Below are 27424 nucleotides of genomic sequence, written 5' to 3'. Positions count from 1 at the left end.
TATTTTCTAGGTTATGGCAATACTGTGCTCTATATCTTATCAGAGACATTGGTTACATACAACTGTCAGACTCAAACTCTAGACTTAAGGGGCACCTGGGTGGCTCAGTGGGTTAAAGCCTCTGCCTTCGGCTCAGGTCATGATCCCAGGGTCCTGGGATTGAGCCCCACATCATGCTCTCTGCTCAGCAGGGAGCCTGCTTCCCCCTCTCTCTCTGCCTGCCTCTCTGCCTACTTGTGATCTCTGTCAAACAAATAAATAAAATCTTTAAAAAAAAAAAAACTCTACACTTAAGAAGCAACACTTTTTATTTTTATTTCTTTATATAAGATTTTATTTATTTATTTGATAGAGAGAAACACAGCGAGAGAGGGACCACAAGCACAGGGAGGGGGAGAGGAAGAAGCAGGCTCCCCACTGAGCAGGGAGCCCCAAGCAGGGCTTGATCCCAGGACCTTGGGATCATGACCTGAGCTGAAGGCAGATGCTTAATGACTGAGCCACCCTGGTACCCCAAGAAGCAGTGCATTTTAAAGAAAGTTATACATAATATTTTAAACCAGTCAACAGCAAATACTCAATGACCATGTTATTATAGACTTTCACTACATTTCTATATTACATCTCTAACTATGGAGAGAGCCCGGCACAGGAAATTTCAACTAATGCATCCCTACTATATAACACATTAAGTGATTTATTTTTTATTTTTTGTAAAGATTTTGTTTATTTGACATAGAGACAGCGAGAACAGGAACACAAACAGGGGGAGTGGGAGAGGGAAAGCAGGCTTCCCGCCGAGCAGAGAGCCCAACGTGGGGCTTGATCCCAGAACCCTGGGATCATGACCTGAGCAGAAGGCAGATGCTTAATGATTGAGCCACCCAAGTGCTCCAGAAAGTGGTTTTAAAAATCAGTATGTATTAATGAGAGATTATTTTATTTCATTAGGCCTCTTAGCGATAGAGAATGGAGAACTCAGTTTTTGCCTTCAAGCTTATAATCTTTGGGGGAACACCAGTTCATATCAAATAATGGGTAAAAAATAAATTATAAATCTGTGTTATGAGTTATATTCAGAAAAGATGTAAACTGTACAAGGCACTGGGATACAAAGGTAAGTAAGATACAGTCCCTAATTCAGAAAAACTTAGACTTTTTCAGGAAAGAAGAAGAAACTGAGTTTGGTTTTCAAACTCTCATATGAATTAGGAAAAGGTAAAAAGTAGGACTTTCTAAATGAGTGGAACATGATGAAGGTTGTTAACTTCATTAAGTTTGGTAAATTAACATTTACTAGGTGGACTACATTTCACTCATTTTCCTTTTCCAGGTAATCACTAGCTAACTTCCTTTACTTGAACATGGTAGACCTTGAGTAGATAGAATGATGTTAGTAGGAAGAATCATGTAATAGAGTTATGACTGTGATCGGAGAATCTTTTTTTTTTTTAAAGACTTTATTTATTTATTTGACAGACAAAGATCACAAGTAGGCAGAGAGGCAGGCAGAGAGAGGGTGGAAGCAGGCTTCCCCGCTGAGCAGAGAGCCCGATTCGGGGTTCAATCCCAGGACCCTGAGATCATGACCTGAGCCGAAGGCATAGGCTTAACCCATTGAGCCACCCAGGTGCCCCTGTGATCTGAGAATCTTAATACCCCTTGGAGATTACGGAAAGCATAGCCCCCACTGCCCCCACACATCCCTTTACAGAGCAGAGTCATTTACTGATAGAACAGGATTACAATTAATTTGTTAATGTCAATGGACTTTCAATACCTAGTCACAGTAACAACAAATTTAAGCACTGAATTACAATTAGTGCTTAGAAGTAGTTAGAAATGCTTAACCATTGGTAATCACTTAAAATAAAATAGTCAAAATTTAAAGTATTAGTCAAGAGCACCGGGCACCTGCGTAGCTTAAATGGTTAAGCATCTGCCTTTGGCTCAGGTCATGATGTCAGGGTCCTGGGATGGAGTCCCACATTTGGCTCCCTGCCCAGCAGGGAGCCAGCTTCTCTCTCTCCCTCTACTACTCGCTCTTGCTCTGTCAAATAAATAAATAAAATCTTTAAAAAAAAAAAAAAAAGAGCACCCTTTTGACTTTTGAAGCACTATGACTTACAAGTTTTACTGAATTATCTCTTCAATAAGTCAATATTTCTTTTCAGCTAATTAGCTTCCACCTGCATTTAAAAAAAAAAAAAAAAATTGGTTCCCAACTGATCAACTACATAAAGGAGAGAAATGGTGCCTAACTTCACTTCTTTATTTTGACGTCAATCCTTTATTTATTAGTTTTTAATATCTGCCTACTTTAGGAGTTTAGTTTTTTTTTTAAAGTAGGCTACATACCCAATGTGGGCTTGAAATTATGACCTTGAAAACCTTGAAAACTGTTCTACTGACTGAGCCAGCCAGGTATTCCCAGGAGCTTGGCTTTAATAAGATTCTGGTAACACAAACACTTTTTCTGCAGTAGAATTATGTTGGAGAATTAAACAAGCAGAAGGCAGAAGATGTAGGTCTATCTTAGTAGCTATGCTGGTAGGATTCAACTTCTTCAAGGAGTTGCATAAGGTAACTCCGTAACAGATCCAGGGAGATTTGCCAGATGGGCAACTGAGCTTATCATCTTTCTTTCTACAGAAAGTCCCTCTAGCATGCCTCCTATGTATCTTTCTGGCAAAGATTATGATTAATTATTTTGTGAAATTTCCCAAACATATTCTCAAGTGGCAAAATGTTTTCAACATAAAAAGTTGATGAAGGGGCACCTGGGTGGTGCAGTCAGTTGGATGTCTAACTCTTGGTTTTGGCTTAGGTGGTGATCTCAGAGTCATTGGATTGAGCCCCACATTGGGCTCAACGTGGAGTCGGCCTGGGTTACTCTCTAACCTCTGCCCCTCCTATCTGCTCTCTCCCGTGTGCACGCTCATGCTTGCTCCCTCTCTCTCTCTCTCTCTCGTGTTCTCTCTAAAATAAATGAATAAGGGGCACCTGGGTGGCTCAGTCATTAAGCGGCTGTCTTCTGCTCATGTCATGATCCCAGGGTCCTGGGATCAAGCCCTGCAATGGGCTCACTGCTCAGCGGGAAGCCTGTTCTCCCTCTTCCACTCCCCCTGCTTGAATTCTCTCTCTTGCTGTCTCTCTCCCTCTCTGTCAAACAAATAAAATCTTTAAAAAATCAATCAACCAATCTTTTTTTAAAAAGGCTGATGAAAAGACAAAGAGCAGCATATGGAAGCTCTGTTGTGGAAAACTTCTATTAGTGCTGTGGTTTAGTGTAACATTCTTCATGGAAATTAAATCAAGAGTTAGGGAAAATTAGGTAAGGAACAGAGCATTCATAGGCAAACAAATTTCTGTAGTAAGTGTAATATGTTACATATAATAGTATGTTCCTCAATTTAAGCTATTTATTCATTTTCATACTAAATGAAACACACTAAAAACCATGGAGTAGACAGAACTCATAGAGACATGTGAAACATACCTAACATCATTTTAGCCATTTGTGGTATGACTGGTTCTGAGACTTAGACATCATATAGAAAAAGAAATTCTGTATTTGTCAAACCATCCAGTGGCATGCTTTTGAATCTGAAATTTACTTTCATTAAAAATGTGAAATTTGCCATATTATATGCAGTTCTAAATATTTTTAAAATTATAGCTAAGTTAAAAAAATGGCAGAACTTTAAATATATAGCAACTTAAGCCTAAAAAACCAAAAGTCAAATAATTAGTACAATATGAAACTAATGTTAGCGAATCTGGGCTCAATGTTTACTCACTACTATGCTGCTTTAACAACTTTTAGATTTTGGTACAATATATGAAGAGCTTGAAAGTCCTCCCATCCTTACAACAACAAAGAGCTGAAAAAACTGAAAATCAACAAATCTTCTTAGAGGTATTAGAGAATTGAGGCCACAAGGTAAACACTGCTTCCAAAACAGGAGAGACAGGCAATACAGAGAATCACAGTTTAACAGGATCAGAAACCACCAGCGGAGTCAGCAACTACTAACATCCTTAAAAGAATAATATACTATTGTTGGACTGAGCATGGACTAGCCTGAGAACTAAAACACTTTAATGAGTTTTACTTCCAGAAGCCTCACAAGGTTCGCACTGTGAATATAGTCCCCCTGTGCTTACCTTCCAACAGTATGCAGGGAAAGTAACCATTTTGAAAGTATGCCCAGAGTATTTTGTTATCCTGAACATATGCTTATTCTCAAGGGAGATTATTTTACCAGAGCCTAACCTACATGGAAAAAAAAAAAGAAGCTGTGAAGTAGGGAAAAAAGCCTGAGAAGCACCTGTTAAGGTTATAGCCCAGAAGCATAGGCTCACTAAAAGAGTGAGACTCAGGAGTATGTGATTCCTCAGTTGAAGGAGACCTTGATCTTGGGACATGAGTTTGAGCCCCATGGTGGGTGTAACAATTACTTAAATAAATAAATAAAAATAAACCTTAAAAAGGCAAGGAATGAGGCTTAGTCATAGGGTTATAGAATGATCCCCCCCCCCCACATTATCACCATATCAACAGGGCTCCTGTAGAGGATACCTGTAGAGGAGATCACAACTGAAGCAAGGCTCAGAGTCTTATGTGTTATAAAGAAGCAGTCTGTAGGGAAATCAAAAGATAATGGGGGAAACATAAACAATGACACCAGAGGAAATTTAAGACCCTGACATCTACAGCTACAACAAATTGTAAATACAACGTAACTTCTAGCCAGATAAACATAAGACCTCACACTAAAGACCTATTTACCTCAGTTTCATCTACCTGATACTACATCATGTCCAGCTTTCAACAAAAAAGTTACAAGTATGCTAAAAGACAAAGCAAGTATCAGAATCAGACTTAGCTATGATGGAAATTCTGGACGTATCCAATTGGGAATTTAAAATAAGATGAATAGGGGCGCCTGGGTGGCTCAGTGGGTTAAGCCGCTGCCTTTGGCTCAGGTCATGATCTCAGGGTCCTGGGATCGAGTCCCGCATCGGGCTCTCTGCTCAGCGGGGGGCCTGCTTCCTTCTCTCTCTCTCTCTGCCTGCCTCTCAGTGTACTTGTAATTTCTCTCTGTCAAATAAATAAATAAAATCTTAAAAAAAAATAAATAAAATAAAATAAAATAAGATGAATATGCTAAAGGCTCTAATGGACAACACGGAAAAACAGATGGGTAATATAATAAGCAGAGATAGAAACAATCTATAAGCAGAGATAGAAATAAGCTAAAGGAAATGCTAGAAATAAAAAAAACATTAACAGAAATGAAGAATGCCCTTGATGAGCTCATCAGCAGACTGGACATGCCTGAGTAAAGAATCAGTGAGTTTTAAGATATGTCAACAGGAACTTCTCAAACTGAAAGCAAAGGGAAAAAAAAAAAAGAACAGAAAAGAAAACCAGAATGTTCAAAAACTGTGGGACAATTACAAAAGATAAAACATATACACAACAGGAATACCAGAAGAAGAAGAGAGAAAAGACAGATAAAAGAAGAAATACCTGACCTGGATGAGAGTTCCCAAAACTAAGACAGACAACAAACCACAGATTCAGGAAGCTCAGAGATCACCAAGCATAATGAATACCAAAGAATCTACACCTATAGCATACTCAAACTGTAGAAAATCAAAGACAAAGTCTTGAAAGATGCCAGAGAGGGGGAAAAAATTACCTAGAAAGGAACAAAGATAAAAAAATTACATCATGCTTCTCTTAAAAAACCATGCAAGGAACAGGACAGTGAAGTATTTAGTGTTGAAAGATAAACCTACCAACACTGAATTCTGTAACCAGTGCAACTGTCCTTCCAAAGTGAAGGAGAGGGCGCCTGGGTGGCTCAGTGGGTTACGCCGCTGCCTTCGGCTCAGGTCATGATCTCAGGGTCCTGGGATCGAGTCCCACATCGGGCTCTCTGCTCAGCAGGGGGCCTGCTTCCCTTCCTCTCTCTCTGCCTGCCTCTCTGCCTACTTGTGATCTCTCTCTGTCAAATAAATAAATAAAATCTTAAAAAAAAAAAAAAGTAGTTTTTCTATGCCCAGTGTGGTGTTTGAACTCACGGTCCTGAGAAAGAGTCAAGCCCTACTGACTGAGGAAGTCAGGAACCCAACAAACCTACTTTAAATATAAAGACATAAGGGTGCCTGGGTGGCTCAGTCAGTTGATGGTCTGCCTTCAGCTCTGGTCATGATCCCAGGGTCCTGGGATTGAGCCCTGAATCAGGCTCCCTCCTCAGAAGAGAGCCTCCTTCTCCCTCTCTCTGTGCTGCTCTCCCTGCTTCGCTTGCTTACTTTCTGTCAAATACATAAAAAATAAAATCTTTAAAATGTATGTGTGTATGTATGTGTATGAAACAGTTTTAGAAACAGACAAATCCACTATTATAGTTGGAGACTTCAATGCCCCTCTATCAGAAGTGGACAGATCCAGTGGACAAAAAAAATCAGGATACAGCTGAATGGAACAGCATCTATCCTTCACATGGATCCAGTTGACATCTATAGAATACCTTACCCAACAATAGCAGAATATACATTCTTCTTAAGCTCATAGGGAACTTTCAACAAGACAGACCTCATTCTGGGCTATATAACATAACTTAACATATGTAAAAGAATAGAGGTCATACAAACAATCCTCTTAGACCAAATGGAATTAAACTAGAAATCAGTAACAGAAAGAAAGTCAGAAAATCCCAATGTATTTGGAGATCAAACAACACACTTCTAAATAACATATGGGTTGAGGGAGTCTCAGGGGAAATTTTATTTCACTTTTTTAAAGATTTTATTTATTTATTTGACACAGAAACAGAGACAGTGAGAGAGGGAATATAAGCAGGAGGAATGGGAGAGGGAGAAGCAGGCTTCCCGCTGAGCAGGGAGCCCAACGTGGGGCTCGATCCCAGGACCCCGGGATCATGACCTGAGCTGAAGGCAGACTTTTAATGACTGAGCCACCCAGGCGTCCCTCAAGAGAAACTTTAAAATACTGTGAACTAAATGAAAATACAACTGCTGAGTAATAAAAAACCTTGGTTGGACTTTGTCCCCAGCTCCTGGGCAGAAGGCTCTAAATCCTTGACTTTGTGTGTGTGTGTGTGCATGCGTGTGTGCACGAATGTAAGTGAGGGGGTGGCAGAAGGGGAAGGAGAGGGACAAGCAAACTCCACGCTGAGCACAGAGCTTGGTATCGGGCTCAATATCATGACCCTGAGATCATGACCTGAGCTGAAACCAAGAGTAGGACCCTTAACTGACTGAGCCACCCGGGCACCCCAGGTTGCATTTTAATTTTATTGTTTCCTTCACTGTGCAGAAGTTTTTACCTTGATGAAGACTCAAAATTTCATGTATGTTTTTGTTTCCCATGCCTCCAGAGATGTGTCTAGTAAGATGTTGCTATGGCCAGGTCAAAAAGGTTGCTGCCTGTGTTCTCCTCTAGGATTTGCATGTTTTCCTGTCCACATTTAGGTCTTCCATCCATTTCGAATTTATTTTTGTGTATGATGTAAGAAAGTTGTCCAGTTTAATTCTTTTGCATGTAGCTGTCCAGTTTTCCCAAAGCCACGTGTTGAAGACTGTCTTTTTTTCCACTGGATATTCTTTCCTGCTTTGTCAAAGATTAGTTGATACAGTTGTGGATCCATTTCTGGGTTTTCTACTGTGTTCCACTAATCTATGGGTCTGTTTTTGTGCCAGTACCATACTGTCTTGAGCACTACAGCTTTGTAATATAGTTTGAAGTACGGAATTGTGATGCCTCCAGCTTTGCTTTTCTTTTTCAAGATTGATATGACTATTTGGGGTCTTTTCTGGATCCATCCAAATTTTAGGACTGTTTGTTATAGCTCTGTGAAAAATGCTGATGGTGTTTTCATAGGGATTACATTAAATGTGTAGACTGCTTTGGGTAGTACAGACATATTAACATATTTGTTCTTTTAATCCATGAGCATGGAATGTCTTTCCATTTCTTTGTGTCATCTTCAATTTCTTTCATAAGTGTTCTATAGTTTTCAGAGTACAGATCTTTTAGCTCTTTGGTAAGATTATTTCCAAGGTATCTTATAGAACCTTGAAATTTCCTGAGTGACTGGAGTGTCTGTTATTCATGATGGGACCTTATAGCTTATATTAATGAGGTGACTCATGGTAAATGCCTAAATAGGTTACGTTAAGGAGATGAGTCAGGACAGGGCTGGCCACATCAGAAAGACCAACCATGTAGAGCGTCAGGGTTTTGAGCCACATGACATTAGCCTGACATCTGGAGAAGGGAGAGAAACTAGGAAGGAGTTCAGCTATATAGCTAGTAAGTTAATCAATCCAGACTACATAAATAAGCCCTAATAAAAACTCTGGCTCAGTTGACCTTCCCTAGTTAACAATACTCTGTGCATAATTGATGTGCAAGGAAGGTGACATGCCTAGACTCCACAGGAAAAGGACACTGGATGTTAAGGGTTTGGGATGGTGGGCAGAAGAAAGGCAATTTTAATTGTGTAAGTGTGAAATTTAAAGGCAAAGAAAATGATACTAAATCTACCTTCTTTATTACATATTGTATGATTTCATTTATATGAAATGTCTAGAATAGGCAATTTACACACAAAAAAGTAGAAAGTAGATTAGTGTCTGCCCAGGGCTTGGGGAGAATAGAAGCTAAAAGGTGAAGGGCTGAGAGGTTTTCCTTTGGGGTAATGAAAATATTCTAAATTATGGTGATGGATGTACAACTCTTCTAAGTACATGAATTCAGACTACTGAATTGTAATTTTAAGGTATGAACTATATGGTATATAAATTTTAACCCAATAAAGCTGCTAAAAACACAGTTGATCAAGAATATGAAGACAGGCAATAGACTGGGAAAAATGTGGAGACACATCTGGAAATCTAAATAATACAAATAATCTAAATAATACAAATCTAAAATACAAAGAACTCTTAAAACTCAGCACTAAAAACAACCTAATTTTAAAAATGGGCCAAAGGCTTTAACAGACACCTCACCAAGGAGATACATAGATGGCAAATAAGCATATGAAAAAAATGTGATGCATCATATGTCATCAGGGAAATGCAAAGTAAAACAAGATACTACTGCACACCCATTAAAATGGCCAAAAATTCCTAACATTGACAATGATAAATGCTGGTGAGGATGTAGGTAACAAGAACTTTCATTCATTGCTGATGGAACTGTAAAAATGGCGTGGCTACTTTAGATGACAGTTTGGTGGTTTCTTATAGAACTAAACATACTTTTGGGTGCCTGAGTGGCTCAGTCATTAAGCCTCTGCCTTTGGCTCAGGTCATGATCCCAGAGTCCTGGGATTGAGCTCTGCATCGGGTTCCTTGTTGAGGAGTCCGCTTCTCCCTATCCCATTCCTCCTGTCTGTGTTCCTGTCTCGGTGTCTCTCTGTCAAATAAATAAAATCTTAAAAAAAAAAAAAAACCAAACTAAACATACTCTTACCACACTATCCAGCAATCATGTTCTTTGGTGTTTACCCAAAGGAGCTGAAAACTTATGACCACACAAAAACCTGCACATGGATGTTTACAGCAGCCTTATTCATAACTGCCAAAACTCGGAAGCAACCAAGATGTCTATTAGATCAATAAACTGTGGTACATCCAGATAATGAAGTATTATTTAGCACTGAAAAGAAATCAGCTGTGAAGTCATGATGAGGAAACTTCAGTGCATATTACTAAGTGAAAGAAGCCAATCTGAAAAGGCTACATACTGTAAGGTTTCAACTACATGATCTTTAGGAAAAGGTTAAAACTATGGAGATAGTATAAAGTTAGTGGCTGTCAGAGACTAGAAGGAAATGAGGGATGAAGAGGCAGAGCACAACTTCTAGGACAGTCACACTACTCTGTATGAAACCATAATGGTGGAAACATGACATTTTACCTTTGTTCAAACCTACAGAATGTATAACGCTGAGCAAGTCCTAATGTAAACTATGGATTTTGGGAGATAATAATGTGTCAGTGTAGGCTATCAGTTATAATAAATGTGGGGCACCTGGCTGACTCAGTGCAGAGAAGCACGCCAACTCTTGATCACTGGGTTCTAAGTTCGAGCCCCATGTTGGGTATAAAGATTACTTAAAAATAAAATATTAAGAAATTATAACAAATATACCACTCTTGTAGAGGATGGTGATAATAGGAGAGGCCATACATTTGTGGGGGCAGGGTGCTATGGGAAATTTCTGTACTTTCCTCTCCATTTTGCTCCAAACCTAAAACAACTTTATAAGACATTATAAGAATAATGTCTATTAAAAGCAAGCACAAAAAAATAAAACAAAAAGATTAACTAGGAGGCACACATGTAACTGTTAAATCTATTAAGAAAGCAAAAAACAGGGTGCCTGGGTGGCTCAGTTGGTTAAGCAACTGCCTTTGGCTCAGGTCATGATCCTGGAGTCCTGGGAGAGAGTCCCACATCTGGCTCCCTGCTCCATGGGGAACCTGCTTCTCCCTCTGATGTCGCCCCTCTCGTACTCTCTCTGTCTCAAATAAATAAAATAAATCTTAAAATACCCTTCTAACCTTAAAACCCCCCACTATGGATTTTTTAAAAAGGTTAATTTCAGTTTACACTATAAACGTGAGACGGACGGCAAGAGTCAATGATAAGAATGAGGGCCAAAAAGTATGGGTAAGAGGTGGGGAGGCCATTTAATTGTACTGTAATATAAAAATATTTTATAAAAATTCAGTCACCACTGAAGCTTTAAAGTTTTATGCGTAATTCTGATGTATTTAGAATACATGGAAACTTACAAAGTTAAGATGATCTTATCGGTAGAAAAGATATTCTAAACCAGCTTAGCCAAAAGAAGCATTTTGATTGCCTAATTTAACTTTGTAAAGGAGAAGTAAATCTTATAGCTGGTCTCTGTAAACCTCACAGCTGGAACATTCTAACAGCACCTTGCAGTTTCCAGTGATCAAAGTAAGTTACTTTATATACTAAACTAAGAATTTCATAATAGAAATAATGCAACACCAGGGGGTGCAGTTATCATGAAATAATTACACTCCTGGGAGATTACAGGCACAAGGCTGTACCCCAGGGGTGTGATTATCCCATGATAACCACATCCACTAAAATTGCATTATTGCAAAAATAATCTCTATTCACTGGTGAGACATTATTCAATAGGTGATTTTTTAAAATGAAAAGATTTTTTAGCTTGAATCAGCAAGTGGATTAGGAAATTGGCCAGTTTATTTCTCATTGCATTCAATTCAGAATACAACATCATTATTACTTGCTTTCCTATTTGATACAGTAGAATTTTTTATTTTGTTTTTGAGAAACCTTTAAGAGTTTCTCCTAATGTTAGTTAAGTGGCTCTGGTAAATTCAGGTCAAACTTCAAACATATTAACTGAGCAATAAAATTTTAAATAACTTACTTCTACGTATACAACTTTTAATTTTTCTAAAATGATATTCACTTAAAAATTACAAATGTACAACCAATGTTAATATACAGGTCTATTTCCTGTCATTTTTCTACAAGTACATGTCTATATGTCTACCTAAAGACAGCAAGAGAAACACGAATGGAATCCATGTAGCTACTTTGTTTTATAATGATCTTTTTACCTGACCAAATGTTTTCAATAACATCCATATCGTTAGGAAATCTTCTTATCATATCAATTGTTCTTACATATAGCTGAAGATGATGGTTCTCAACCTTGACAGTGCATCAGAAATAGATCAGTAACTTTCATCATCTTCTGCGGTATCACAGATGGTGAAAGTTACTGATCTATTTTTACCATAATTTTATCACCGAGTTCAGTGCTTTGAGATAGTCTCAGATGAGTAAGATAAAGGATTTTAGAAATTAAAAAATACCCTGTGTGTTTACCAGTATTTGTTCTCACACTTACATCAGTTTTAAAGGGAAAATGGAAATGGAAATTTTCCTAATGCCTTCTTCTATAAAGAGTGAGGCAAAGAATTAACTCAGACTGCTAGTTATTTCTCATCATGAATATATCACTTACAAAACACCAGTATCTCTTTGCTTTATTTAGCTGTTCCAACTATTCTGGAGATAAATTTAATATCGGAGTATAAAGGAAAACATTAGCCTTCTGAAGGATATCACAAAATATTCAATGTCTGTAAAGCCTTAATTTTAAGTTTCTTTCCCAATTTTAATCACACATTTTAACCTAAAAGTAAAAGAAAGTCGCTTGTAATTTCACCAAATCATTAAACTATTTTCATTCTTCAATGTTTCCTTCTAGTCCTAATGTATATGCATATAGTTTTACATTACCAAAATCTTAATGTAGATTTAATTAGTATTCCTTAATTCACTAAATATATTGACAGTTTATTTTGCATTCCCCTAGTACTGGATATTTAGTTTGTAAGAGTGAAAACTTAGAAATGATGCTGAAACGAACATTTCCCTTAAAATCAAAATAAGGATTTTCATCACATTACCATCTTTTCTTCTCCACTGTACTATCCCACTTCCAGAAACAACACATACCACACCACACAGGATATTCTATGACATCATTTTTGCCTAAACCTGTTTTCCCAAATTTTCAGATCATCATCATCTTTCAGGGGTGAGAGTCTCAGACTCCTCTCAGGACTACGATTCAATAGGAGCTTGGGAACTAGTATTTATCTTTAACAACAAAAAAAAAAACAAAAAAATTTTTAAAAGAGAGCATGTGCATGCAAGCCAGGGATGCCGAAGGGGCAGGGGTGGGCGGGGAGAGAGAGAGCAGATTCCCCGCTGAGCACAGAGCCTGGTGCAGGCAAGGCTCAACCCTCACAATCCTGAGATCATGACCTGAGCCAAAATTACAACTTGAATTCTTAACGAATTGAGCAACCCAGGAGCTCCCCCTTATCACTTTCTTATAAATTCCTGGAAGCTGAATTCCTAGGTAAAAGGATATGAATTTTTTTAAAGATTTTATTTATTTGATAGAGACAGAGACCACGAGAGAGAGAGAGAGCGAGCGAGAGACAGATAGCGAGCAAGGGAACACAAGCAGTGTGAGTGGGAGAGGGAGAAGCAGGGAGCCCAATGTGGGGCTCAATTCCAGGACCCTGGGATCATGACCTGAGCCGAAGGCAGATGCTTAACCAATTGAGCCACCCAGGCACCCCTAGTTCTTTCGTTATTAACGCTACTGAAAATGTCCTCATAGGTTTAATGGCCATTTGGAGCCCTCCTTTTCTGAGCTACCTATATTTATGTTTTGCTCTTTTGCGTTTATAGGTTCACCTTTTTCATGTTGACTAGAAAAAACATTTTATATATTAGTGATATCGACTATAGTATTTCACTGAAGTTAATATTTATTTTATCCTCTACCACTCCACTGCTCAGTTCATTTAGATACAGAGAAATCGTCACCAATTTGTAGATATCTCAAGCTTTGTTGCAAATACATTAAGACTTACTAGAAGCCAAAAACCACAGCTTTTTTCTATTTGGTTCACCTTATTTTGAAAAAGTTTATTTGACTAAAGAACAGTACTACAGTATAACCCCAACATAAGTGGGCTCCAAAAACTTTGTGTAAAATGATTACTTTAAAGTTTATGAATGTAAATGGACGGTGGAAAAGAGCTAATAAACAGCTTTGCTGTACCTGAAGTCACCATTTCTAATACTTTTTTTTTTTTTTTTGGAAGATTTTGTATGTGAGAGAGACAGAGACAGAGCATAAGCAGGGGGAGGGGCAGATGGAGAGGGAGAAGCAGGCTCCCCAGTGAGCAGGGAGAGCCCGATGTGGGGCTCAATCCCAGGCACCCAGGATCATGACCTGAGCAGAAAGCAGACACTTGACCAATTAAGCCATCCAGGCGCCCCTTACCATTTCCAATACTCTTAAAAATAGGTTAACAGCACAAGTTCTTCTGATTGCTTTTACAGACTATCTAATACAGAAACAAGACAAAGCAGGTCTACTGATTACTAGTCTGGAGTCTATCCTACTCTTTCTCTCAGAAGGAGGATCAAAGTGAAATGAAGTTGGGGACAAAGACAACCATTACCACTTGTGTCTGCCCCTAGCCAATACAGGAGCTACAGAGTTGTAAGGGCACCATAAGGCTGGAGTGAAGGAAAAATAAGAAAGATGCAACCCCTTCCAGAAAACATATATACTTTTCAGAGACAATATCAGATTCCTATGACTACTAAAATTAGTGGTCAGAAATATTTGAGCCAACAATATTTCATCAGTTGAGTGGGGGAAGGGGAAGAGGGAACAGCAGTATGTGGGTTTTAAGAGTACCTGCACTGTGGAATCAGTATGATATTCTTTCGTCAGAGATTGCCAGGTACAGACCAACATTCTCTCACCACTGAGCAAATAGTTTCCCTCTAGGTAAAATGTGATTTCTAAACCTTCTTTAGAGAAGTAAGGATTAAAACAAAAAATCTATTGTAATATTCTGTGTACTTTTCTACCCGTTCTAATATGCATAACACCATAAAAGAAACAGTGTCAAGCGGCTCCTTGGTGGATCAGTCAGTTGAGTCTCCAACTATTGGTCTCAACTCAGATCTTGATCTCAGGGTTGTGAATTTAAGCCCTGCACTGGGCTCCACAATGGGCGTGGAGCCTACTTAAAAAAAATAAAAAATAATATAAACATAAAAATGAAAAAAACAAAAACCCACTGTCAAACTTGATAATGGATCAAATTCCTAAACTCTTAATATGGGCACTGGCATCCTGAATCCTAAAGCCTGCCCCTGGCTTGCTGGAAGGGAGCAGGATCTCTGGTAAGAGAATAGAAGCTGAAGGTCTTATGCTGATTGACAGTGAACCTTGTGCTCAAAGGTGGTAGTGAAAGCCTGAGAGTCCAAAAAAGTGCATCAGAGGGCTGGGGAAGTGAGGGGATAGGCCTTCACGCCCAGAGCATCTACTTCAGTACAGCAGCTCTGCCTTAATACCTGGTCTATATACTGGGGTTTCATGTAAGACAGTGTTTTAGGAAAGGTTCTACAACTTCTTAAATAATGCTGAAAAATCTCTTGAGTTATACTATCAACCTTATTTTAAGATGAGTTGAAGCTCATAAAAGTGAAGTAATTTAAGATTACAGAGTTAAGGTTATATTTAATTTATTATGACTTAAAGTTGGACTGGTGTGGTTGTTTCAATAATATACTAATAAGGCACTGATAAATTTAAAACTTCTCAGCTTCAATATCTGAGAACTCAAATGAGCCAAACCAAATTAGACAAATATTTTTAAGTTGTCAATAATATGTAGGAAGGTAAATAACTAGCAAGTAAAACTCAATTTTAAAGTATTTAACATCTTTTTAAACTCAGTTTTGATTTTATCTCTGAACTAAAATGATGTAATTGCTGAGTCTGCTAGTCAGCGTACATTTATAATTCTGGAGGACATGAATATGAGAAATAACCATTTCTTCCTTCTATTTTTAGGTTACTAACTTAATGACTTAATGAACTATGCTTAGTATATCTCTTACCTTTAAAATGAAGTTTATGGGGTCCTGGGCTAGAAAAATTAAATTCTAACAGCATTTCAAATTCAAAATATATTATCAGAGTTTCCCACTGACTATCATATTTTGGATACATGACTTAGTCCAAAAAAAAAAAAAAAAAAAACCAACAAAGGAAAATAATACCCAGAGAGATTAAGAAAAATATTATCTTTCCTTGTTTGTCCTTGATACAAATTCTAAAACAAACATAATTCATGTCTAGTGCTTACCTGAGCCATCAGTGGGAACTGAACTTGCATTGATTCCAGAAAGACCAAACAGAGGACATTCTCGATCTGTGTTGACATGACCCCATTTGTGACATTTAATGCACCTCACATTTCGAACCTGAGAAATAGTGAACGTTATTTTAGTTAGTAAGATAGTAAGAATCTAACAAATGTTCAAATCTCTACTTCTTGGTAGAGTTTAAGTTAAATTACTGTCATTTTTAAAAGATTTCCAGTGAGGGCGCCTGGGTGGCTCAGTGGGTTAAGCCGCTGCCTTCGGCTCAGGTCATGATCTCAGGGTCCTGGGATCGAGTCCCGCATCAGGCTCTCTGCTCAGCAGGGAGCCTGCTTCCTCCTCTCTCTCTCTCTCTGCCTGCCTCTCTGCCTACTTGTGATCTCTGTCAAATAAATAAATAAAATCTTAAAAAAAAAAAAAAATATTTCCAGTTAAAGACTCCATCAATATATTTGGTAATTTAACATAAATACTAAAATATTTTAAAATTCTGCCTAAAAGCTAAGCTGAATCCTACTGTGTTTTGACTGTTACTTGGTGGCAATAAAACAATGTCATTCAGAAAGAAATGGTAAAATACCAAAAAAGAATTATGTCATGGCTTAATCTTAAATTCTCTCTTTTTTTTAAAAGGATTTTATTTATTTGACACAGAGAGAGAGAAAGCACAAACATTTTATCAGTCTACTACATTTAATGTTTTCTCTCCTAGTCCTTTTACTATCTGGTTCAAATCAACACCACAGAGCCCTTTTCAGCTTACATACCTTTTGTAAGAAGTATTTATTAAATAAAAATTATTCTTACAAAGTAAAATATGGCTCACTTGCCTGAATACCAAAGGGCTGATCTCTGATGTTCATGTCATCTTTGGCATATCTATTAAGTAGAGAATATGTACATAGTATTAAAAACAATTTAATAAACGGCAGTTATTCTGAAAGTAGTTTTATAGTTCTAAATACATTATAAAATGTGTAACTTCAATAAACACACAGACTATGAAATCTATTTAGCATTTCCAAACACCACTTACTTATTAATTGTCCAGTTTGATGATTAGTGATTTAAAAAATGGAAAACTATACAAAATTATAGTTTATGATCAAGTAAATTAGTTGTATAAAACAAATAATCTAAAATACCTTTAGCATTAGTTGCCTATGCTAGTGAAGGAAAAGACAATATAAGATGGGATATTAGATAAAATTAGTGATATGTATTTCGTTTTAAAAGAAAACTGGCTCTTACTTTTCCCGGGGGGCTCCTTTCTGCCATTCAAATTTGTATTCAGTCTCTCCTTCTGTTTCTTCTTTCTAAAAACATTCAGTAAGAAGTCTTTCAATTTTTCCATAAAATTACAATTGCCAAGTAAATCCAAACACAGAAAATAGTACTTTACCTCTTTGTTTTCTTGATTGCATATCAAAGATATGGGAGAAAAAAAAGGGAGTTCAAGTTAAAAACTTCAACACTAAAGTCAACTATCATATACTATATTATGATGTCATGGTATTTAATTATAACTTGTAAGAAATTATTGGTTTACTTTTCTCTTCTTTCATAAGATAAAATTCAAATCTCTAAAGGATAAATACAATATTGGGGCATCTGGGTGGCTCAGTGGTTTAAAGCCTCTGTCTTTGGCTCAGGTCATGAGCCAAGGGTCCTGGGATCCAGCCCCGAATCGGGCTCTCTGCTCAGCAGGGAGCCTCCTTCCTACTCTCTCTCTGCCTACTTGTGATCTCTGTCTGTCAAATAAATAAAATCTTTTTTTAAAAGAAAGGATAAATACAATATTGAACAAGATAGTATGTAATAAGCATGCTAATTCCTAGTTTTGTTGTTGTTGTTTTTACTTATTTGACAGAGACACAGCAAGAGAGGGAACACAAGCAGGAGGAGGGGAAAGGGAGAAGCAGGCTTCCCGCTGAGCAAGGAGCCTATTGTGGAGCTTGATCCCAGGACCTGGGGATCATGACCTGAGCCAAAGGTAGACAATGACTGAGCCATCCAGGTGTCCCTAATTCCTAGTTTTTAAACTTTTTTATTTTTCATTGTTAGAATATTATGCTATCTATATGTATATTAAGCAGGACTAAAGATGTATACACAAATTTATAAAATAAGTGCACTTCTGTTGATGCTGACAATTTTTCCTCCTCAAAGTTCAAGTCATTAAAAAAAGTCAAGTCACAAAATATTACTAGATTAGACGATTATTTCTAATATTTACTCTATTATACTGGATTTTTTTTTTTATTTCTTTAAAGATTTTATTTATTTGACAGAAAAGAGATCACAAGTAGGCAGAGAGGCAGGCAGAAGGAGAGGGGAAGCAGGCTCCCCACTGAGCAGAGAGCCCAACATGGGGCTCGATCCCAGGACCCTGAGATCATGACTTGAGCCGAAGGCAGAGGCTTAACCCACTTAATCACCCAGGTGCCCCTGATTTCAGTGTTTTAAAATTGTATTTACAGAATAATAGCAACTTTAAAAGATGAAGAGCAACCTTTAAGTATGTATGTATTTATTTGAAGATTATTTATATACAAATTTATTTATTCAGAGAGAATGGAAGCGGGGAGAGGGAGAGAGAATCCCAAGCAGACTCTGCGCTAAGCACAGAGCCCCATGTGGGGCTTAATCTCATGACCCTGAGATCATGACCTGAGCCCAAATCAAGAGTTGGACACAACCAACTGAGCCACCCAGGAGCTCCGAAAGATGACGAACAATTTTTTTAAAAAGTCTGTCATAATAGTTCTCAATCTTTAGTTGTAAACACATCAAAGACTAAGAAAAGGAAATGAGGCAAGTACCTTTTTTAGCTCCTGGTGGGGCCTCATACATGAAATTAAGGCCATTCTTTACACGTTCATCTCCCATAAGCAACCTAAGTGAAATAAGAAAGTTAACAATTTTACATAGGAGGAAAAAGTTACAGAATAAACATTCCTCATCTCTCAAAACCCTAAGGAAATTAACAGAAAATATTTTTGTCAGAGATAAAGTTCCAAAACTTTACTTCACTGATCATATTACATCTGAAGTACATGAATGGAAATTCAAACAGTGCTGCCTCTTTAGTAACTGGTTTTAATTTCTGAGACTTTCTCATTACCTGAGAGATCTTCGCCCTTCCAACAGAAAAGGGGAAAAATGCCACGGTCCCTCTCACATGCTTTTCTTAAACTTTGAAATGCTATGGAAATAATGACAGCTTTGAAATCCTATATGCCAGCACAAATTTGGAATTAAGTTAAATAGTGCCAACATTTTTTCTTAATTGTGAGGGATCAGTTTTGGAAAAAAGAGTCTCTCTGGAATTTCTTTAGAAAGTCAAATCCAATTAATGCTTGTAATAAGAGTCAAAGTCAATAGGAGAATCAAATTCTTTGATGAGGCCAAAGAGGAGAGAATAGTTTAAGATATTCTACAACAGGTTAATTACTATGATGGAATCAATGTCTGCTGCACCTCAAAAATCATTTTCTTTATAGTCCTAACACTGAAGTTCCCAGTTTAGGTTCTGTTTAGAGAGATATGCCGTAATTTAAAAAAAGAAAAAAAAAAAGCTCTGCAATAAATTGAATGGCTGAGTTAAAGTTTTAATTCATAAGATCCAAGTAAGTACTGATTATAAAGATGAAAGCTAAAAAGTGAATAGAATCTCCTCTTATATTTGAGAAAGGCAATCACAAAGGGTCTATTACATAATTATCATTCTTCTCTTATTTCCACTGGAATTTATAAAGAACAGTTAAAAAAAGAGAAAAAAAAAAGAGAGAGAGAGAGAAATGGATGACAGGATCTATATCCATACAATGGAATATTATTTTGCAATAAAAAGGAATGAACTACTGATACATGCTACAAAAAAGATGAACTTCAAAAACATTATACCAAGTGAAAGAAGCCAGTCACAAAAGACCATTTATATGTATGATCCCATTTATATGCCAAGTTCAGAATATGCAAATCTACAGAGACAGAAAGTAAAGTAGTAGCTGCTTAGGGTTGACAGAGGGACAGGGTGTGGGAATGGGAAGTAACAGCTAACGGGTACAACATGTTCTGATATTAGACTATGGTGATAGTTCCAACACTCTGTAAATACATATACTTAGAGCCAAAATACACTTTTAACAGATTATATATTAAATTAACACTATTTTAGAAGTTAAAATCAAGCACATAGAAAGCTCAGTATCACTAATTACTAGAGAAATATAAATTAAAACAATGAGCTACCACCTCACACTAATTAGGATGGCTACTATAAAAAAAAGGAAAATAATAAATGTTGGTAAGAACATAGAGAAAACGGAACCCTTGTGCATGACTGGTAGGAATGTAAAATGGTGCAGCTACTATGGAAGAGTTCGGTGGTTCTTTAAAAGCTAAACAGAGAATTGCTATATGATTCAGCAAATCTATTCCTAAGTATATACCTAAAAGAACCGAAAACAGGGACTTGAACTACTTGCATGCCAATGTTGACAGAAGCATTACTCACAAAGGCAGAAGCATAAACAAAATATGATATATATATACACAAAGGAATATTATTTAACCACAAAAAGAAAAAAAGTTCTGACACATGCTATAATACAGATGAATCTTGAACACACTGTGCTAAGTGAAGTAAGTCAGACGCAAAGACAAATATTTTTATTCTGCTTACAAGAGGCACCTATAATAGGCAAATCCATAGAGACAGAAAGTGAAATAGTGGTTACCAGAGGTTGGATATAGGAGCTAAGCTGGCAGAGCAGTCAAAGGCCAAAACTGAAACAATCTGAGCACCAAAGTAAGTAACAATAGTATTGGTTTATAACCCATTAACTAAATATCCCTGAATCCATACTGATAGAAATACATAATTAAATAAATAACTACATGAAAGGGAAAATTCTTCTTTCCACAGGAATTCAAATTTTAAAATGTAGAGGGAATGAGAGGAATAAATTCGAACACCACGATAATAACTAATGCAGGCAATATCTACCAGTGAATGCTAAATTAGTGAACAAAAGTTCAAGGAAAAACAGTGTGTTTGTATAGCTTCAAATATTAAATTACAAAGAGAATAAAGTAACTTTTTTTTAAGATAAAGAATAAATAGGGAGTGCCTGACTACTTCAGTTGGTAGAACGCTTGACTCTTGATCTCGAGGGCTCGAGTTAAAAGACTCATGTTGGGGCGCCTGGGTGGCTCAGTGGGTTAAAGACTCTGCCTTCCGCTCAGGTCATGATCCCAGGGTCCTGGGATCGAGCCCCGCATTGGGCTCTCTGCTCTGCGGGGAGCCTACTAACTCCTCTTTCTCTCTCTCTGCCTCTCTGCCTACTTGTGATCTCTGTCAAATAAATAAAATCTTAAAAAAAAAAAGTCTCATGTTAGGCATGCAGCCTACTTAATTAAAACAAACAAACAATACAACTGAGACAAACCATGTATCACATTTTTTATAGACCCCTATAACAAAGAGGCCCACTGCTATTTATTGTCTTGCATGAAAGTAGGTACTCAATAATTAAGCTAACCAGATTATATAGAATTAGTGAGGAAAGTACTTAATTGAAACTAAAAATTTCTGTAATTAAAAGTACTTAATTGAAACTGAAATATTTCTGTAATTTCTTTCTTGATATATTTTGTTTATTTTAAAGATTTTATTTATTTGACATAGAGAGACACAGTGAGAGAGGGAACACAAGCAGGGGGAGTGCGAGAGGAAGAACAGGCTTCCCATGGAGCAGGGAACCTGATGTGGGGCTCAATCCCAGGACCCTGAGATCAAGACCTGAGCCGAAGGCAGAGGCTTAACCCACTGAGCCACCCAGGTGCCCCCTGATATGCTATGTTTTAAAGAGAATATTCGGTAACAGTTTAGTAGTACTTATGCTCCATATTTTGATGAAGAACAGAAATGAACTGAAGAAAGTATGGTCTATATAACTAAAGTAGCACTATTCACTTGCTTGATTAACCAAGAGCAACCAGCGTGAGTTAGACTTGGCAATATAAACATAAAATGAGGGGCACCTGGATGGCTCAGCTGTTACGTATCTGCCTTTGGCTCAGGTCAAGAATCCCTGGGATCAAGCTCTACAGCAGGCTCCCTGCTTGGCAGGAAGAAGCCTGTTTCTCCCTCTCCCACTCCCCCTGCTTATGTTCTCTCTCTTGCTCGCTCTGTCAAATAAATAAATAAATAAAATCATAAAAAAAAAAAAACAAACCATAAAATGACAACACATAAAGGGCAGATACTACGCTGGAATAAACCAATAAAGGACTCTAGCTATGATCCTGCCTTTAGCAGATCGATGACATGTAGGTCAAGTAGACACAATTCATTTTACTTCTTGAAGGTGCTCTGTGCATCCCTTTATTTCAGTGTATGCTAAAGAAATATCTCTGCAAGCAGTCTCAGTAGTTTGAGTATAGACTTCATTGTTCTTCCAAGCTTTACCTAAGTTGGGATTTGCTTATAAACTGTACATGGAGTCACATTAACTTTTTTTTTTTTTAAGATTTTGTTTATTTATTTGACAGAGAGAGATCACAAGTAGGCGGAGAGGCAGGCAGAGAGAGGGGGGAAGCAGCCACCCCACTGAGCAGAGAGTCCAACGTGGGGCTCGATCCCAGGATCAGGAGACCACGACCCAAGCCGAAGGCAGAGACTCAACCCACTGAGTCACCCAGGCGCCCCTTAACTTATGTTTTATGTGAATTATGGATATGGTTGGAAAAAGTGGCAGTGTACAGATATAAGAGTAAAGAGGGTACAGAGGACATAGAATCCTATCACTGGGGCATTCAATTCAATAAAGCTAATTTAATATATGATTTAATAAGTGATCATTCTCATGCAATTGTTTATTCTAAAAACACTAGCATAGAAGCAAAATAAGTCAATCAGAGAATGACAATTATCATATGACCTCACTGATATGTGGAATTTAAGAAACAAAACAGATGATCATTGGGAAGAGAGGCAAAAATAAAACAAGACAAAATCAGAGAGTGAGACAAACCATAAGAAACTCTTAATCATTGGAAACAAACTGAGGGTTGCTGGAGGGAAGGCAGGCAACTGCATAATACATGATGTAATAACTGGATATTATATAAGACTGGTAAATCACTGAACTCTATCTCTGAAACTAGTAATACATTATATGTAAATTAGCTGAATTTTTAAAAAAGCCAACCACACACACACAAATAAAAGCACTAGCATAGTGGAATTTCTCACCTATTATCATATGATTCTTGTTCTTTAAGATATTGTTGCATTAATTCTTCTTGTTTCTTCTTATCATATGATATTTTCTGTTCTGCCATCCATACCTAAATTAATGAAGTAAAAAATTTAAGTTAAATAGAAAGTTTGCTTTTCTTTATAATGAAATATAAAATGTTATCATATATAGCTTACAACATAACCCATTTTGGCCATAATTACATCACCACAAAATAACAGCTAAAAAGTCTGATTTGTGCCTTGATACAGGTCCTTAAATGTAGTCATTCTAAACAGCTAAACTTTCAGGCAAAAATATCAAACTCAAGAACCACTTTGAGCACCTGTTGTACAACAGCTTCTTGAGTCTTATCTCAGAAAAGATAAGTCTGAGTCTTATCTCAGAAAAGAGAATGACCATTTCTCTATATGGAACATGTCTAGTTTAGGGCACAACCAGTAGGAATAACTAATGCCCACAAATGCCAATGGGTAACACAGACATTCCAAAAGAGGAGAAATGGAGGATAAGGAAAAGAAAAAAAAGAAAAGAAATTGAAAGGCAGTTGTAGAAAAAGGGGAAGAGACAAGAGAGGAAACAGAGAACACAGAGATGTATCAAATGTCTTGGAGTTGCTCAAAGGCACCAAACCACAGGATGAATGTGTCCCTATGTGAAATCCTCAAAATTATAAAAGTGGTGGAGGTAAAAAGCCCACACAACTTAGGGGAAGATACTTAATCAGGTTAATTCTTGGGTAAAAAGGTATCAATGCCTTCCCACTGCTTTTAGAGTGAAGTGAAGGACACAGTATCTCACAACCATTCAATGTAAATATCAAGTCAAAACTTTTTCTCAAATATGCTGAGTTTTAAGAACATAAATTGGGAGGACAAATACTTACACTGATAAAATTATAATTATTAACTGTGGGGGAAGATAGGTGTGGCGAGGAGGGTGTAGGACAAGACTGCCATTGCTCAATTTTAGAAGCAAAACTATTTGAGTAGTGATGAAATAGGAAGGTTCTAAGGGGACACTGAGATGTGGACAAGAAGGAATTCATATGGAAATAAAAGCAAAAACAGAAATGAAAAGGAAGTCTTCAGGGACAGCAATACCAGAAATTTCTTTTGTTGTAAGTTTCCTTAAAGTTTCTTCCACTGACTTCATACTTACCAACGTAATGTTAGAGTACAAAAAAAACCCTACACTTGGGATAAGCAGTAAAAAGCACATCTGGAATTTTCACCATAGCTCAAAGTGAAAACAGCTCCAACAAAGACATGCAGGGTGTCACTGCCTAGTAGAGTAACACATTAATAATAACGTTCAAATGAATAACATACTATTTCTAACAGAATAACTAGCATTTATTTAAAGCTCTAGGCTTTACAAAGTTATTGTACTAATCTCAATACATAAGGAGTACCATGGACTGGAATAAAAATATAACGCACTTTTGCCTTCAAAATGCTCAGAATCTGATAACAAAAAATCATATAGCTTTTCTGTATGTTCGAGCTATTTCATAATAAGAAGAATGAATTGTATAAATAATAATAAAGTTTGGTATCAGGATAAGAAAAATATGCATAAGATAAATAGAACACGATAGGGATTAGAGGACAGGAGGAAGTCTGGTATAATGGAATACTTTATAGCAAGTCTTGGTTTTTAGAAGTTAAATTTTTAAAAAGATTTATTTATTTATTTTAGAGAGAAAGAGAGTACGCTCACAAGAGTGGGGGATGAGAGACTCTGAAGCAGACTCCCCACTGGGCACGGAGCCTGACAAGAAGTTCCATCTCAATCTCACCGCCCTGAAATCACGACCTGAGGTGAAACCAAGAGTCAGACCCTCAACCAACTAAGCCACCCAGGCATCCCTAGAGGTTAATTTTTTAAAAAATTATTTATTTGACAGAGAGAGATCACAAGTAGGTAGAGAGGCAGGCAGAGACAGAGGGGGAAGCAGGCTCCCTGCTGAGCACAGAGCCCAACAGGGGGCTCAATCCCAGGACCCTGAGACCATGACCCAAGCCAAAGGCAGTGGCCCAACCCAGTGAGCCACCCAAGCACCCCTAGAGGTTAGTTTTTAAATTAAGTAACTACGTTTGCAGGTAGCCAAGGTTATCGTTTTTCTTTCTTTCTTTCTTTTTTTTTTTTTTTTTTAAAGATTTTATTTGAGAGAGAGAGATACAGCAAGAGAGGGAACACAAGTAGGGCGAGTGGGAGAGGGAGAAGCAGGCTTCCAGCTGAACAGGGAATCCAATGTGGGGCTCGATCCTAGGTCATGACCTGAGCCGAAGGCAGATGCTTATGACTGAGCCATCCAGGTACCCCAAGGTTATAATTTTTTACACATCTTTCCAAAGATGTTTTAATGCATATATAAATAAAATTACCCGAGATCAGTAAATAAAGGCTTTCCTGGTGTTGGGGGTAGGCGGCACTGAATATCATTCTACCATGGAGTTATCCCATCATTTATTTAACTAGTCTCCTGCTGTACTGATGGGCATTTAAGAAATTTCCAATCTTTTGCTTAAACTCTGCTTCAACAAATAACCCCATATATAAGTAACTTCATACACGTTAAGCACGGTTTTGAAGAGGATCAAAATTCTGCCAAGAAAAAAACAGGGTAAGATATTATCAGTAGAGGGAACAACTCAGACAAAATCCCAAACATGTAAAATAGGAATTAAGTAGTTTGGTGTTGCTGGAGTATAAAATCTGAGGAAGGATAGCAATAGGGAATGAAGAAGGAAAAATAAATTTAAGTCAGATAACTAAGTCTTAATCCTGCAGTATTTTAACAGGGAGCCAAAAGAGATAAGATTCGTGCTTTAAAAAGACCACTCAGGGGTGCCTGGGTGGCTCAGTCGTTAAGTGTTTGCCTGTTCAGATCATGATCTCAGAGTCCCGGGACTGAGCCCCACATCACGCTCCCTGCTCAACAGGAAACCTGCTTCTCCCTCTCCTACTCCCCCTGCTTGTCAAATAAATAAATAAATAAATAAAATCTTAAAAAATAAAAAAAGACCACTCTATGGAAACAACCCAAATATTCATCAACTGATGAATGGATAAATAAAATGTGCTATATCCATGCAATGGAATTATCCAGCAATAAAAAGGAATACAATACCAATACATTCTACAACATGGATGAGCTTTTAAAACATTATACTAAGAAAAAGAAATGATTCATAAAAGGCCACATAGTGCATGATTCCATTTACAGGAAACATCTAGAATAGGCAAACCTACAGAAATAGAAAGCAAGTTGGTAGTTACCCAGGGAGGGGGAGCATAGGAGGTTAAGGACAAATGGAGAGAGACTACTAACAAAGAACAGGTTTTTTGTGGAGGTGATGAAAATGTTCTAAAATTGTGGTGGGGACTGCACAAGTCTGAGAATAAACTGAAAACCACTGAATAGTACACTTTAAGTGAATGATTATATGGTATGTGAATTATATCTCAATAAAACTGTCAAATTAAAAGAATATTATTCTGATAGCTATGTAGAGAATGGGGTCAAGACTGGAACAACAACAACGAAAAATCCGTTAGGAAATTTAACAGTCTAGGCGGAAGACAATGAGGGTCTAAGATATGAAATTGGCCGTAGTGACAATGAGGAGAGATGAATTCAACAGATATTTGGAAGGTAAGACAATTTATTAGCTATCTAGATATGGAATCTTGAATTTCTGGCTTTGGTGTCAGGATGAAGGATTGTGTTCCTACCTCTACTTCTTACTAATATGAAGCATGAAGTATAAAAAGAAGAGCAGATTTAGGATAAAAGATATATCCATTTCAGATATATTGAGTTTGAGAGGCCTGTAATATACCAAGATGGCATTGTCTAGTATATAGCTGTCTTGAGGTACCTTGAGCTTGGGGGAGAAAATTTAGAACGTAGATTTGAGTCTGGAGTAAAGAGGGAGTAGTTATAACCATGAATTGGATGTGACTGTCTGGGAAAGCATATTAAATATGGCATAGGCCAAGGATGAAGCTCTGGGTAAACATATGTTTTTTAGAAGCAGGTTATAAATAAGTTTGTGTGTAGGGGCAATTAACATTTTATTGAGCAATCCTTCTAATGTGGGGCCCAGTGCTAGGTACTTTGTTTCAAAATACCTTTGTTTAGTCCTCAAAACAATTTCTCAAGTCAAGGTAACTGATACTGGTCATTTTATTTATTTTAAGATTTCATTTTATTTATTTGACAGTGGGAGAGTGAACGAAAGCAGGGGAAGCAGGAGAAGGAGGAGGAGGCTTACTGGCCCTGAGCAGAAAGCCGGAGGCAAGGCTCGATTCCACCACC

The 27424-nt window shown here is 37.4% G+C and overlaps 1 protein-coding gene across 2 annotated transcripts in view; it reads right to left on the bottom strand.

The window, feature by feature from the left end:
* CIR1 (corepressor interacting with RBPJ, CIR1) overlaps nt 1-27424 on the bottom strand; it is a 40543-nt gene that overhangs the window by 11775 nt on the left and 1344 nt on the right. For both annotated transcript variants that reach the window (XM_059167000.1, XM_059166999.1), the window contains exons 2-7: nt 23091-23185; nt 18652-18725; nt 17232-17242; nt 17081-17145; nt 16660-16708; nt 15814-15931 (exon numbers count right to left, since the gene is read on the bottom strand). In XM_059167000.1, the coding sequence (XP_059022983.1) occupies nt 15814-15931; nt 16660-16708; nt 17081-17145; nt 17232-17242; nt 18652-18725; nt 23091-23185 (412 nt within the window). The remainder of the gene's footprint in view (nt 1-15813; nt 15932-16659; nt 16709-17080; nt 17146-17231; nt 17243-18651; nt 18726-23090; nt 23186-27424) is intronic.

This window comes from Mustela lutreola, chromosome 3 (genome assembly GCF_030435805.1).
Source record: "Mustela lutreola isolate mMusLut2 chromosome 3, mMusLut2.pri, whole genome shotgun sequence".
Classification (NCBI taxonomy): Eukaryota; Metazoa; Chordata; class Mammalia; order Carnivora; family Mustelidae; genus Mustela; species Mustela lutreola.
The sequence above is the reverse complement of the archived record's forward strand: the minus strand, read 5'-3'. Positions and strand labels throughout refer to the sequence as shown.